Source organism: Cyanistes caeruleus, chromosome 39 (assembly GCF_971803275.1).
Source record: "Cyanistes caeruleus chromosome 39, bCyaCae1.hap1.1, whole genome shotgun sequence".
In the NCBI taxonomy this organism is placed as follows: Eukaryota; Metazoa; Chordata; class Aves; order Passeriformes; family Paridae; genus Cyanistes; species Cyanistes caeruleus.
Window position 1 is genome coordinate 222,271 of NC_141740.1, and position 14,345 is coordinate 236,615.

General features: G+C 59.2%; 1 protein-coding gene and 1 pseudogene across 2 annotated transcripts; both read left to right on the top strand.

The window, feature by feature from the left end:
- Window positions 1–338: 338 nt before the first annotated feature.
- Window positions 339–1,705, top strand: LOC147647350 (uncharacterized; annotated as a pseudogene).
- A 725-nt stretch (window positions 1,706–2,430) lies between these two features.
- On the top strand, window positions 2,431–13,183 carry TACO1 (translational activator of cytochrome c oxidase I). Of its 2 annotated transcripts, XR_015281592.1 has the most exons (6): window positions 2,457–2,722; window positions 4,071–4,171; window positions 7,870–8,003; window positions 10,513–10,663; window positions 11,907–12,360; window positions 12,408–13,183. XR_015281592.1 is itself a non-coding variant. In XM_086872142.1 (5 exons), the coding sequence occupies exons 1-5, from the start codon at window positions 2,479–2,481 to the stop codon at window positions 12,297–12,299; spliced, it is 1,023 nt and encodes a 340-aa protein (XP_086728268.1). In that variant the 5' UTR covers window positions 2,431–2,478; the 3' UTR covers window positions 12,300–13,183. The 2 variants fall into 2 exon arrangements, 1 of the variants encoding a protein (XP_086728268.1); XM_086872142.1 differs by having other exon boundaries at window positions 2,431–2,722; window positions 11,907–13,183.
- The last annotated feature ends 1,162 nt before the right edge of the window (window positions 13,184–14,345 follow it).

The following is a 14,345-nucleotide window of genomic DNA, read 5'->3' on the forward strand; positions in this document are numbered from 1 at the left end:
GGGGGAGGGGCGGGAAAGGTTTTGGGGAGATGGGGGAGGGGCAGGAAGGTGTTTGAGGGGGTGGGGGAGGGGCGGGAAAGGTTTTGGGGGGTGGGGGAGGGGCAGGAAGGTGTTTGAGGGTGTGGGGGGAGGGGCGGGAAGGGTGGGGGAGGGGCGGGAAGGGGATGGGGATGGGGGGAGGGGCGAGGCGTGGGAAGTTCCGGGCAGAAGCGGCCCCCCCCCCCCACCCCCCCCACCCCACCCCCCACGCGCGCTCGCGGTTGCGGTGACGTCATCGGCGGAGCGCGCGGGAAAAAAAAAGAGCGTGGGGGGGGGAGGGGCGGGGTTGGTTCTGTCTGTCTGTCCGACCCCGTGTCCGTCTGTCCATCCCCGTGTCCATCCCTGTGTCCATCCCCGTGTCCATCCCCGTGTCCATCCCCGTGTCCATCCCTGTGTCCATCTGTCCATCCCCGTGTCCATCCCCGTGTCCATCCCCGTGTCCATCCCCGTGTCCATCCCTGTGTCCATCCCCGTGTCCATCCCCGTGTCCATCTGTCCATCCCCGTGTCCATCCCTGTGTCCATCCCTGTGTCCATCCCTGTGTCCATCCCCGTGTCCATCCCCGTGTCCATCCCTGTGTCCATCCCTGTGTCCATCCCCGTGTCCATCCCCGTGTCCGTCTGTCCATCCCCGTGTCCATCCCAGTGTCCATCCCCGTGTCCATCCCCGTGTCCATCTGTCCATCCCCGTGTCCATCCCTGTGTCCATCTGTCCATCCCCGTGTCCATCCCCGTGTCCATCTGTCCATCCCCGTGTCCATCCCTGTGTCCATCTGTCCATCCCCGTGTCCATCCCCGTGTCCATCCCTGTGTCCATCTGTCCATCCCCGTGTCCATCCCCGTGTCCATCTGTCCATCCCCGTGTCCATCTGTCCATCCCTGTGTCCATCCCCGTGTCCATCCCCGTGTCCATCTGTCCATCCCCGTGTCCATCCCTGTGTCCATCCCTGTGTCCATCCCCGTGTCCATCCCCGTGTCCATCTGTCGATCCCCGTGTCCATCCCTGTGTCCATCCCTGTGTCCATCCCTGTGTCCATCCCCGTGTCCATCCCTGTGTCCATCCCCGTGTCCATCCCTGTGTCCATCTGTCCATCCCCGTGTCCGACCCCGTGTCCATCCCCGTGTCCATCCCTGTGTCCATCCCCGTGTCCATCTGTCCATCCCCGTGTCCGTCCCTGTGTCCATCCCTGTGTCCATCTGTCCATCCCCGTGTCCATCCCTGTGTCCATCCCCGTGTCCATCTGTCCATCCCCGTGTCCATCCCCGTGTCCATCCCCGTGTCCATCCCCGTGTCCATCTGTCCATCCCCGTGTCCGTCCCTGTGTCCATCCCTGTGTCCATCCCTGTGTCCATCCCCGTGTCCATCCCCGTGTCCATCCCCGTGTCCATCTGTCCATCCCCGTGTCCATCCCGTGTCCATCCCTGTGTCCATCCCCGTGTCCATCTGTCCATCCCTGTGTCCATCCCTGTGTCCATCCCCGTGTCCATCTGTCCATCCCCGTGTCTTACTGAGGGGGCGTGGCTATGCAAAACAACCCAAACCCATTTATTATTATTATTATTTCTATTATTATTATTATTATTATTATTATTATTACTATTACTATTATTATTACTATTATTACTATTACTGCCATTATTGCTGTTATTATTATCGTTATCATTAGTATTATAATTACTATTATCATTACTGTTGTAATTAAGGCGTGGCTATGCAAATTAACCCCATAAATCCTCATAATATCATCTTAATGAGAGGGCGTGGCTATGCAAAACAACCCAAACCCATATATCATTATTAGTAGTATTATTAGTATTAGCATTAGCACTATTAGTATTATTACTGCTATTAGTATTATTAATATTAATTATATTATTAATTAATTATTATATCATAGCATTATTACTGCTATTAGTATTATTGATATTAATAATATCATTAATTAATTAATATATCATATTAATTAATATTAGTATTATGGGAAGTATTAATATTATTAATATTAATATTATTAATAATTAATTAATATTAATATTATTAATAATATTATTAATATTAATATTAATATTATTATTGTTTTTGCTGTTATTATTATTACTGCAATTACTATTACTGAGGGGGCGTGGCTATGCAAATTAACCCCATAAACTGCCATCTATTTATATTGAAAGGCGTGGCTATGCAAAACAAGCAATATATTATTATTGCGGGGGCGTGGCTATGCAAATTAACACAATAAATCCCCATGTTTGACACTGAGGGGGCGTGGCTATGCAAATTAATACAATAAATCCCCATGTATTGCCACTGAGGGGGCGTGGCTATGCAAAATAACCCAGTCCCCTCTACGCCTCGCTTTCCCATCACCCCCCGCGCTCTCCCTCACCGGAAGCGGAAGCGCGAACCCCGCCGGCAGAAACCGGAAGAGACGCCGCCGCCATGTCGGCGGCGCTGGGCCTACGCCTCCCCCGGTTCCTCGGGCAGCCCCGGGCCTCGATTTGGGGCTCCCCGGGGCTCCCCCCGCGGCTCCCGGGGCTCCTCCCGGGGCTCCCCGCGGGGCCGGCGCGGGCCATGGCCGGACACAACCGCTGGTCCAAGGTGCGCAACGTGAAGGGCCCGCGGGACGCGGAGCGGAGCCGCCTCTTCCAGAAGATGGCGCAGCTGCTGCGGGCGGCGGCCAGAGGTGTCGCGATAGGGGGGGCGATGTCGCGATATGGGGGGGGGGGGGAGGAGAGGGCCGGGAGGTGTCGCGATGGGGGGGGGGGATGTCGCGATATGAGGGGGGAGGGAGAGGGCCGGGGGATGTCGCGATATGGGGGGGGGGGGAGGGGAGGGGTGTGGGGATATCGCGATATGGGCGGGGGGGGAAGGTGGTGTTGGGATATCGCGATATGGGGGTGTCGGGGCTATCGCGATATGGGGGTGTCGGGGCTATCGGGGCTATCGCGACAGGGCTGCGCCTGTCATATCGCGACATATGGCCGCTCTATCGCGACACGGTCTCTCTCTTGCGATATGGCCGCCCTATCGCGATATGGTCTCTCTATCGCGATATGGCGGCTCTATCGTGACCATTGCGATATGGTGGCTCTATCGCGATATGGTCTCTCTATTGCAATATGGCTGCCCTATCGCGATATGGTCTCTCTCTCGCGATATGGCGGCTCTATCGCGATATGGCGGCTCTATCGCGATATCGCTGCCCTATCGTGACTATCGCGACGTGGTCTATCGCGATATGGCGGCTCTATTGTAACTATCGCGATATCGTCTCTCTATCACGATATGGTCTCTCTATCGCGATACGGCGGCTCTATCGTGACTATCGCGATATGGCGGCTCTATCGCGATATGGTCTCTCTATCGCGATATGGCGGCTCTATCGTGATATGGTCTCTCTATCGCGATATGGCGGCTCTATCGTGATATGGTCTCTCTATCGCGATACGGCGGCTCTATCGCGATATGGCCGCCCTATCGCGACATGGTCTCTCTCTCGCGATATGGCAGCTCTATCGTGACCATTGCGATATGGCGGCTCTATTGCGATATGGCGGCTCTATCGCGATATCGGTGCCCTATCGTGACTATCGCGACATGGTCTATCGTGATATGGCGGCTCTATTCTAACTATCGCGATATCGTCTCTCTATCGCGATATGGTCTCTCTATCGCGATATGGCCGCCCTATCGTAACTATCGTGATGTGGTCTCTCTATCGTGATATGGTCTTTCTATCGCGACGTGGTCTCTCTATCGCGATATGGCGGCTCTATCGTGACTATTGCGATATGGCGGCCCTATCGCGATATGGCGGCTCTATCGCGATACGGTCTCTCTATCGCGATACGGCGGCTCTATCGTGACCATTGCGATATGGCGGCTCTATCGCGATATGGCGGCTCTATCGTGATATCGTCTCTCTATCGCGATATGGTCTCTCTATCGCGATATGGTCTCTCTATCGCGATATGGCCGCCCTATCGTGACTATCGCGACATGTGGGTGTCCCCTCCCCTCCCCCCCCACAGAGGGCGGCGCCGACCCCGCCCAGAACCCGGCGCTGGCGGCGGCGCTGCAGCTCTGCCGGAGACACAACGTCCCCAAGGACACCATTGAAGGGGCACTCAGGGTGAGTGACCAACTGACCAACTGACCACTGACCACTGAGTGACCACTGAGTGACCACTGACCATCCCTACTGACCGTCACACTGACCACTGACCACACTGACCTGGAGACACAACTGCCGGAGACACAACGTCCCCAAGGACACCGTCCAGGGGGCACTCAGGGTGAGTGACCAACTGACCAACTGACCACTGAGTGACCACTGAGTGACCACTGACCATCCCTACTGACCATCACACTGACCACTGACACTGACCCGGCGCTGGCTGCAGCTCTGCCGGAGACACAACGTCCCCAAGGACACCGTCCAGGGGGCACTCAGGGTGAGTGACCACTGAGTGACCACTGAGTGACCACTGAGTGACCACTGACCAACTGACCATCCCTACTGACCATCACACTGACCACTGACCACACTGACCCGGCGCTGGCTGCAGCTCTGCCGGAGACACAACGTCCCCAAGGACACCATCGAGGGGGCACTCAGGGTGAGTGACCACTGAGTGACCACTGAGTGACCACTGACCGCTGAGTGACCACTGACCATCCCTACTGACCGTCACACTGACCACTGAGTGACCACTGACACTGACCCGGCGCTGGCTGCAGCTCTGCCGGAGACACAACGTCCCCAAGGACACCGTCCAGGGGGCACTCAGGGTGAGTGACCAACTGACCACTGAGTGACCACTGAGTGACCACTGACCATCCCTACTGACCGTCACACTGACCACTGACCATCCCTACTGACCATCACACTGACCACTGACCACACTGACCCAGAGACACAACTGCCGGAGACACAACGTCCCCAAGGACACCGTCCAGGGGGCACTCAGGGTGAGTGACCACTGAGTGACCACTGACCAACTGACCACTGACCACTGAGTGACCACTGACCATCCCTACTGACCATCACACTGACCACTGACCACACTGACCCGGCGCTGGCTGCAGCTCTGCCGGAGACACAACGTCCCCAAGGACACCGTCCAGGGGGCGCTCAGGGTGAGTGACCACTGAGTGACCACTGAGTGACCACTGAGTGACCACTGAGTGACCACTGACCATCCCTACTGACCGTCACACTGACCACTGACCATCCCTACTGACCATCACACTGACCACTGAGTGACCACTGACACTGACCCGGCGCTGGCTGCAGCTCTGCCGGAGACACAACGTCCCCAAGGACACCATCGAGGGGGCACTCAGGGTGAGTGACCACTGAGTGACCACTGAGTGACCACTGAGTGACCACTGAGTGACCACTGACCACTGACCATCCCTACTGACCATCACACTGACCACTGACCATCCCTACTGACCATCACACTGACCAATGACCACACTGACCCGGCGCTGGCTGCAGCTCTGCCGGAGACACAACGTCCCCAAGGACACCGTCCAGGGGGCGCTCAGGGTGAGTGACCACCTGACCAACTGACCACTGAGTGACCACTGAGTGACCACTGACCATCCCTACTGACCGTCACACTGACCACTGACCACACTGACCCAGAGACACAACTGCCGGAGACACAACGTCCCCAAGGACACCGTCCAGGGGGCACTCAGGGTGAGTGACCACTGAGTGACCACTGAGTGACCACTGAGTGACCACTGAGTGACCACTGACACCAACACTGACCACACTGACCACTGACCATTGTTCTCTGGCCACGCTGACCACACTGACCACACTGACCACTGACCACACTGACCACACTGACCACTGACCACACTGACCACTGACCACACTGACCACACTGACCACTGACCAGTGACCACACTGACCACACTGACCACTGACCAGTGTCCACTCTCCGGCCACAGGAGCGTCCGGCCGCGGGGTCGCGGCTGCTGCTGGGGGTCAGGGGTCCGGGGGGGGGTCACTGACCACACTGACCACACTGACCACTGACCACTGACCACTGACCACACTGACCACACTGACCACACTGACCATTGACCACTGACCACACTGACCACTGACCACTGACCCCACTGACCACTGACCACTGACCACACTGACCACACTGACCACTGACCACACTGACCAGTGTCCACTGACCACACTGACCACTCTGACCACACTGACCACACTGACCACACTGACCAGTGTCCACTCTCCAGCCACACTGACTACTGACCATTGACCACTGACCACTGACCACTGACCACACTGACCACACTGACCACTGACCACATTGACCACACTGACCACACTGACCAGTGTCCACTCTCCGGCCACAGGAGCGTCCGGCCGCGGGGTCGCGGCTGCTGCTGGGGGTCCGGGGTCCGGGGGGGTCACTGACCACACTGACCACACTGACCACACTGACCACTGACCACTGACCACTGACCACTGACCACTGACCACACTGACCACTGACCACTGACCACACTGACCACTGACCACACTGACCATTGACCACACTGACCACTGACCACTGACCACACTGACCACACTGACCATTGACCACACTGACCACACTGACCACTGACCACACTGACCACACTGACCACACTGACCACACTGACCACACTGACCACACTGACCATTGACCACACTGACCACTGACCACTGACCACACTGACCACACTGACCATTGACCACACTGACCACACTGACCACTGACCACACTGACCACACTGACCACACTGACCATTGACCACTGACCACACTGACCACTGACCACACTGACCACACTGACCACTGACCACACTGACCAGTGACCACACTGACCACTGACCACTGACCACACTGACCACTGACCACACTGACCACACTGACCACACTGACCACACTGACCACTGACCACACTGACCACACTGACCACTGACCACACTGACCACACTGACCATTGACCGCACTGACCACTGACCACACTGACCACTGACCAGTGACCACACTGACCACACTGACCACACTGACCACACTGACCACACTGACCACACTGACCACACTGACCACACTGACCACTGACCAGTGTCCACTCTCCAGCCCCACTGACCAGTGTCCACTCTCCGGCCACAGGAGCGTCCGGCCGCGGGGTCGCGGCTGCTGCTGGGGGTCCGGGGTCCGGGGGGGTCACTGACCACACTGACCACACTGACCACTGACCACTGACCACACTGACCACACTGACCACTGACCACTGACCACACTGACCACACTGACCACACTGACCACACTGACCACTGACCAGTGTCCACTGACCACACTGACCACACTGACCAGTGACCACACTGACCACTGACCACACTGACCACACTGACCACACTGACCACTGACCAGTGTCCACTGACCACACTGACCACACTGACCACTGACCACACTGACCACACTGACCACACTGACCACTGACCACACTGACCACTGACCATTGTCCACTCTCCGGCCACACTGACTACTGACCATTGACCACTGACCACACTGACCACACTGACCATTGACCACTGACCACACTGACCACTGACCACACTGACCACTGACCAGTGTCCACTCTCCGGCCACAGGAGCGTCCGGCCGCGGGGTCGCGGCTGCTGCTGGGGGTCCGGGGTCCGGGGGGGTCACTGACCACACTGACCACTGACCACTGACCACTGACCACTGACCACACTGACCACACTGACCACTGACCAATGACCACACTGACCACTGACCACTGACCAGTGTCCACTCTCCGGCCACAGGAGCGTCCGGCCGCGGGGTCGCGGCTGCTGCTGGGGGTCCGGGGTCCGGGGGGGTCGGCGTTGCTGCTGGACGTGCTGACCGACAACGTCCGGCGCAGCCAGGCCGAGCTCCGGACACTGCTGGCACGTCACGGGTCAGTGCTGACCGCTGGGGTGGGGGAGGGGCCGTTGGGGGGGGTGGGGTCACTCTGGGGTCACTCTGGGGTCATGGGGGGTCACTCTGGGGTCATTTGGGGTCACTCTGGGGTCATTTGGGGTCACTCTGGGGTCATTTGGGGTCATTCTGGGGTCATTCTGGGGTCATTTGGGGTCACTCCAGGGTCATTTGGGGTCATTCTGGGGGGGTTTTGGTCACTCTGGGGTCATGGGGGGTCATTTGGGGTCACTCTGGGGTCATTTGGGGTAACTCTGGGGTCACTCATGGTCACTCTGGGGTCATTTGGGGTCACTCTGGGGTCATGGGGGGTCATTCTGGGGTCACTCTGGGGGGCCTGGGATAACTCTGGGGTCACTCATGGTCACTCTGGGGTCATTTGGGGTCACTCTGGGGTCACTCTGGGGTCATTCTGGGGTCACTCTGGGGGGCCTGGGATAACTCTGGGGTCACTCATGGTCACTCTGGGGTCATTTGGGGTCACTCTGGGGTCATTTGGGGTCACTCTGGGGGGGTTTTGGTCACTTTGGTCACTCTGAGGTCACTCCTGGTCACTCTGGGGTCATTTTGGGGTCAAGAGGGGTCATTTGGGGTAATTTTGGGGGGTTTTGGTCACTCAGGGGGGGTTTGGTCACTCAGGGGTCACTCTGGAGGGCTTGGGTCACTCTGGACACTCCCAGGACACTCGGGGTCACTCTGGGGTCACTTTGAGAGGGGTTGGGGTCACTCCTGGTCACTCTGGGGTCATAGGGGGTCACTCTGGGGGGGTTTTGGTCACTCTGGGGTCACTCTGGGGGGCCTGGGGTCACTCTGGGGTCACTCTGGGGTCACTCTGGGGTCACTCTGGGGTAATTTGGGGTCACTCATGGTCACTCATGGTCACTCTGGGGTCATTTGGGGTCACTCTGGGGTCACTCTGGGGTCACTCTGGGGGGGCCTGGGGTAACTCTGGGGTCACTCTGGGGTCACTCATGGTCACTCTGGGGTCATTTGGGGTCACTCTGGGGTCATGGGGGGTCATTTGGGGTCACTCTGGGGTCATTCTGGGGGGGTTTTGGTCACTGGGGTCACTCTGGGGTCATTTGGGGTCACTCTGGGGTCATTTGGGGTCACTCCAGGGTCACTCTGGGGTCATTTGGGGTCACTCTGGGATCATTTGGGGTCACTCATGGTCACTCTGGGGTCACTACAGGGTTTTGGTCACTCTGGGGTCACTCCTGGTCACTCAGGGGTCATGGGGGGTCATTTGGGGTCATTCTGGGGTCATTTGGGGTCACTCTGGGGTCATTTGGGGTCATTCTGGGGGGGTTTTGGTCACTCTGGTCACTCTGGGGTCATTCTGGGGGGCTTGGGGTCATTCTGGGGTCACTCCTGGTCACTCCGGGGTCATGGGAGGTCATTTGGGGTCATTCTGGGGTCATTTGGGGTCACTCTGGGGGGGTTTTGGTCACTGGGGTCACTCTGGGGTCATGGGGGGTCATTTGGGGTCACTCTGGGGTCATTCTGGGGTCATTTGGGGGGGTTTTGGTCACTCTGGGGTCACTCTGGGTCATTTTAGGGTCATTTGGGGGGGTTTGGTCACTCTGGGGTCACTCATGGTCACTCTGGGGGGGTTTTGGTCACTCTGGGGTCACTCAGGGGTCGTTTTGGGGTCACGAGGGGTCACGGGGGGGGGTTGGTCATTCTGGGGTCACTCTGGGGGGCTTGGGGTCACTCTGGGGTGACTTGGGGTCATTTGGCGTCACTCTGGGGGGGTTTTGGTCACTCTGGGGTCATTCTGGGGTCACTCATAGTCACTCCGGGGGGGTTTTGGTCACTCATGGTCACTTTGGGGGGCCTGAGGTCACTCTGGGGTCATTTCGGGTCACTCAGGGGGGGTTTTGGTCACTCGGGGGTCACTTTGGGGGGCCTGGGGTCACTCCGTGGTCACTCAGTGGTCACGTGGTCACTCAGTGGTCACTCCGTGGTCACTCAGTGGTCACTCAGTGGTCACTCAGTGGTCACTCAGTGGTCACTCGGTGGTCACTCAGTGGTCACTCAGGATCACTCAGTGGTCACTCGGTGGTCACTCCGTGGTCACTCAGTGGTCACTCAGGATCACTCAGTGGTCACTCAGTGGTCACTCAGTGGTCACTCAGGATCACTCAGTGGTCACTCAGGATCACTCAGGATCACTCGGTGGTCACTCAGTGGTCACTCAGTGGTCACTCAGTGGTCACTCAGGATCACTCAGTGGTCACTCAGTGGTCACTCAGTGGTCACTCAGGATCACTCAGGATCACTCAGTGGTCACTCAGTGGTCACTCGTGGTCACTCAGGGTCACTCAGGATCACTCAGTGGTCACTCAGTGGTCACTCAGGATCACTCAGTGGTCACTCCGTGGTCACTCAGTGGTCACTCAGTGGTCACTCAGTGGTCACTCAGGATCACTCAGTGGTCACTCAGTGGTCACTCAGTGGTCACTCAGTGGTCACTCGTGGTCACTCAGGAGCTCTCTGGCCGAGGGTGTCCAGCACAGTTTCCAGGCCGTGGGCGTGGTCCGAGTGTCCGGCCAGGCCGTGGCCATGGAGGCGGCGCTGGAGGCGGCCGCGGTGGCCGGAGCCCAGGACGTGGTGGCCGAGGACGAGGACGAGCTCAAGGTGGGCAGTGGTCACTCCCGGGGGGCTCCGGCCACTCACTGACCGCTCTGGTCACTCACTGGTCACTCCCGGGGGGCTCCGGCCACTCACTGACCGCTCTGGTCACTCACTGGTCACTCACTGACCGCTCTGGGGGGCTCTGGTCACTCCCAGGGGGCTCCGGCCACTCCCATGGGGCTCTGGTCACTCACTGACCGCTCTGGGGGGCTCTGGTCACTCACTGGTCACTCACTGGTCACTCCCAGGGGGCTCTGGTCACTCACTGGTCACTCCCACTGACCCTTGGTCAATTCTTGACCACCCCAATGACCCCTTGACCCCTCCCCTGACCCCCTTGACCCCTCCCAATGACCATTGGTCACTCCTTGACCCCTCCCTGACCCCTTGACCCCTCCCCTGACCCCCTTGACCCCTCCTAATGACCACTGGTCACTCCTTGACCCTTCACTGACCATTGGTCACTCCTTGACCCCTGAGTGACCCCCGAGTGACCCCTGAGTGACCGCTGAGTGACCCTGAATGACCCTGACTGACCCCTGAGTGACCCTGAGTGACCCTGAGTGACCCCTGAGTGACCGAGTGACCCCTGGCTGACCCCTGTCCCCTCCCCCGCAGTTCCTGTGTGACCCCTGAGTGACCCCTTGACCCCTGAGTGACCCTGAGTGACCCTGAGTGACCCCTTGACCCCTCAGTGACCCCTGCCCCCTCCCCCGCAGTTCCTGTGTGACCCCTGTGTGACCCCTTGACCCCTGAGTGACCCCTTGACCCCTGGCTGACCCCTGTCCCCTCCCCCGCAGTTCCTGAGTGACCCCTGAGTGACCCTGAGTGACCCCTGAGTGACCCCTGAGTGACCCCTTGACCCCTGAGTGACCCCTGTCTGACCCCTGTCCCCTCCCCCGCAGTTCCTGTGTGACCCATGAGTGACCCCTTGACCCCTGAATGACCCTGAATGACCCTGAGTGACCCCTGAGTGACCCCTGAGTGACCCCTTGACCCCTGAGTGACCCCTTGACCCCTCAGTGACCCCTGTCCCCTCCCCCGCAGTTCCTGTGTGACCCATGAGTGACCCCTTGACCCCTGAGTGACCCCGAGTGACCCCTGAGTGACCCCTGTCTGACCCCTGTCCCCTCCCCCGCAGTTCCTGTGTGACCCCTGAGTGACCCCTTGACCCCTGAGTGACCCCTGAGTGACCCTGAGTGACCCCTGAGTGACCCCTGAGTGACCCCTGTCCCCTCCCCCGCAGTTCCTGTGTGACCCCTCGGCCCTGGGCAGTGTCCGGCGGGGCCTGGAGGCCGCGGGGCTCCGGCCGCTCTCGGCCGCCGTCGAGTTCCAGCCGCGGTCACCTCTGACCCTGGCCGGAGGGCCCAGGACAGCGGCCGGACGGCTCCTGGACGCTCTGGCCGAGCGGCCGGACATCGTCCGGCTCTTCCACGACATCGACCAGCGGCCGGAGGACGCCGGCGGTCAGTCCAGCGGTCACTCCGGTGATGGTCAGTCCAGTGGTCACTCCGGTGATGGTCACTCCGGTGATGGTCAGTCCAGTGGTCACTCCGGTGATGGTCAGTCCAGCAGTGGTCACTCCGGTGATGGTCAGTCCAGGGATGGTCAGTCCAGTGGTCACTCTGGTGGGGGTTAATCCACCAGTGGTCACTCTGGTGGTGGTCAGTCCACTGGTGGTCACTCTAGTGGTCACTGCAGTGGTCACTCTAGTGGTCACTGCAGTGGTCACTAGTGGCCACTCCAGTGGTCACTCTGGTGGTGGTCACTGCAGTGGTCACTTTAGTGGTCACTCTAGTGGTCATTACAATGGTCATCAGCCTGCTGGTGGTCACTGCAGTGGTCACTCCAGTGGTGGTCAGTCCACTGGTGGCCACTCCTGTGGTCACTCTGGTGGTGGTCACTCTGGTGGTCACTCCTGTGGTCACTCTGGTGGTGGTCACTCTGGTGGTCACTCTGGTGGTCACTCTAGTGGTCACCCCAGTGGTCATTCCAGTGGTGGTCAGTCCACTGGTGGTCACTCTAGTGGTCACTGCAGTGGTCACTAGTGGCCGCTCCAGTGGTCACTCTGGTGGTGGTCACTTAAGTGGTCACTTCACCGGTGGTCACTGCAGTGGTCACTTTAGTGGTCACTCTAGTGGTCATTACAATGGTCATCAGCCTGCTGGTGGTCACTGCAGTGGTCACTCTGGTGGTGGTCACTCTAGTGGTCACTCTGGTGGTCACCCTAGTGGTCATTCCAGTGGTGGTCAGTCCACTGGTGGTCACTCTGGTGGTCACCGTGGTGGTCACTCCACCGGTGGTCACTGCAGTGGTCACTCTGGTGGTCACTCTGGTGGTCACTCCGGTGGTGGTCACTCCGGTGGTGGTCACTCCACTGGTGGCCACTCTGGTGGTCACACTGGTGGTCACTGCAGTGGTCACTCTGGTGGTCACTCTGGTGGTCACTCTGGTGGTGGTCAGTCCCCGCCGGACGCGGGGGGTGGTGGGCAATAAACGCCGGCCTGAGCCCGGCTACGGCCACGGGGTGGTCAGTGGTCATTCACGGGGTCACTGGGTGGTCAGTGGGGCGGTCAGTGGTCATTCAAGGGGTGGTCAGTGGTCACTCAAGGGGTGGTCAGTGGTCATTCAAGGGGTGGTCAGTGGGGTGGTCAGTGGTCACTCAAGGGGTGGTCAGTGGTCATTCAAGGGGTGGTCAGTGGGGTGGTCAGTGGTCACTCAAGGGGTGGTCAGTGGTCATTTGGGGTGGTCAAGGGGTCATTGGGGTGGTCACCAGGGATGGTCAAGGGGTCATCCAGGGGTGGTCAGTGGTCATTGGGGGTGGTCAGTGGTCATTGGGGGTGGTCAGTGGTCACCAGGGGTGGTCAAGAAGTGACCAGGGGTCATTGGGGAGTGGTCAAGGGTCATTGGGGTGGTCAAGGGGTCACCCAGGGGTCACTGGGGGTGGTCAGTGGTCACCAGGGGTGGTCAAGGGGTCACTGGGGGGTGGTCAATGGTCATTGGGTGTGGTCAATGGTCATTGGGTGTGGTCAAGGGGTCATCAGGGGTGGTCAAGGGGTCACCGGGGGTGGTCAGTGGTCATTGGGGGTGGTCAGTGGTCATCAGGGGTGGTCAAGCGGTCACCAGGAGTGGTCAGTGGTCATTGGGGGTGGTCAAGGGGTCACCAAGGATGGTCAAGGGGTCATTCAGGAGATCATTGGGGGTGGTCAAGGGGTCACTGGGAGGGGTCAAGGGGTCACTGGGGGTGGCCAGGGGTCATCAGGGAGTGGTCAGTGGTCATTGGGGGTGGTCAAGGGGTCACTGGGGGTGGTCACGGGGTCACCAGGGGTGGTCAGTGGTCATTCAGGGGGTCATTGGGAGGGGTCAAGGGGTCACTGGGTGTGGTCAAGTGGTCATCAGGGGTGGTCAAGGGGTCATCCAGGAGTGGTCAGTGGTCACTGGGGTGGTCAGTGGTCATCAGGGGTGGTCAAGTGGTCACCAGGGATGGTCAAGGGGTCATCCAGGAGTGGTCAGTGGTCATCAGGGGTGGTCAAGGGGTCACTGGGGGTGGTCAGTGGTCATCAGGGATGGTCAAGGGGCCACCAGAGATGGTCAAGTGGTCACCAGGGGTGGTCAAGGGGTCACCAGGGGTGGTCAAGGGGTCATCCAGGGGTGGTCAAGGGGTCACCGGGGGTGGCCAGGGGTC

Excerpts from the sequence above, each read along its gene's own strand:
- TACO1 (XM_086872142.1), top strand. The coding sequence starts at position 2,479 with ATGTCGGCGGCGCTGGGCCTACGCCTCCCCCGGTTCCTCGGGCAGCCC. Across the intron at positions 2,723-4,070 it reads GCTGCGGGCGGCGGCCAGAG|AGGGCGGCGCCGACCCCGCC; the intron begins GTGTCGCGATAG and ends CCCCCCCCACAG. Across the intron at positions 10,664-11,906 it reads AGGACGAGGACGAGCTCAAG|TTCCTGTGTGACCCCTCGGC; the intron begins GTGGGCAGTGGT and ends CCTCCCCCGCAG.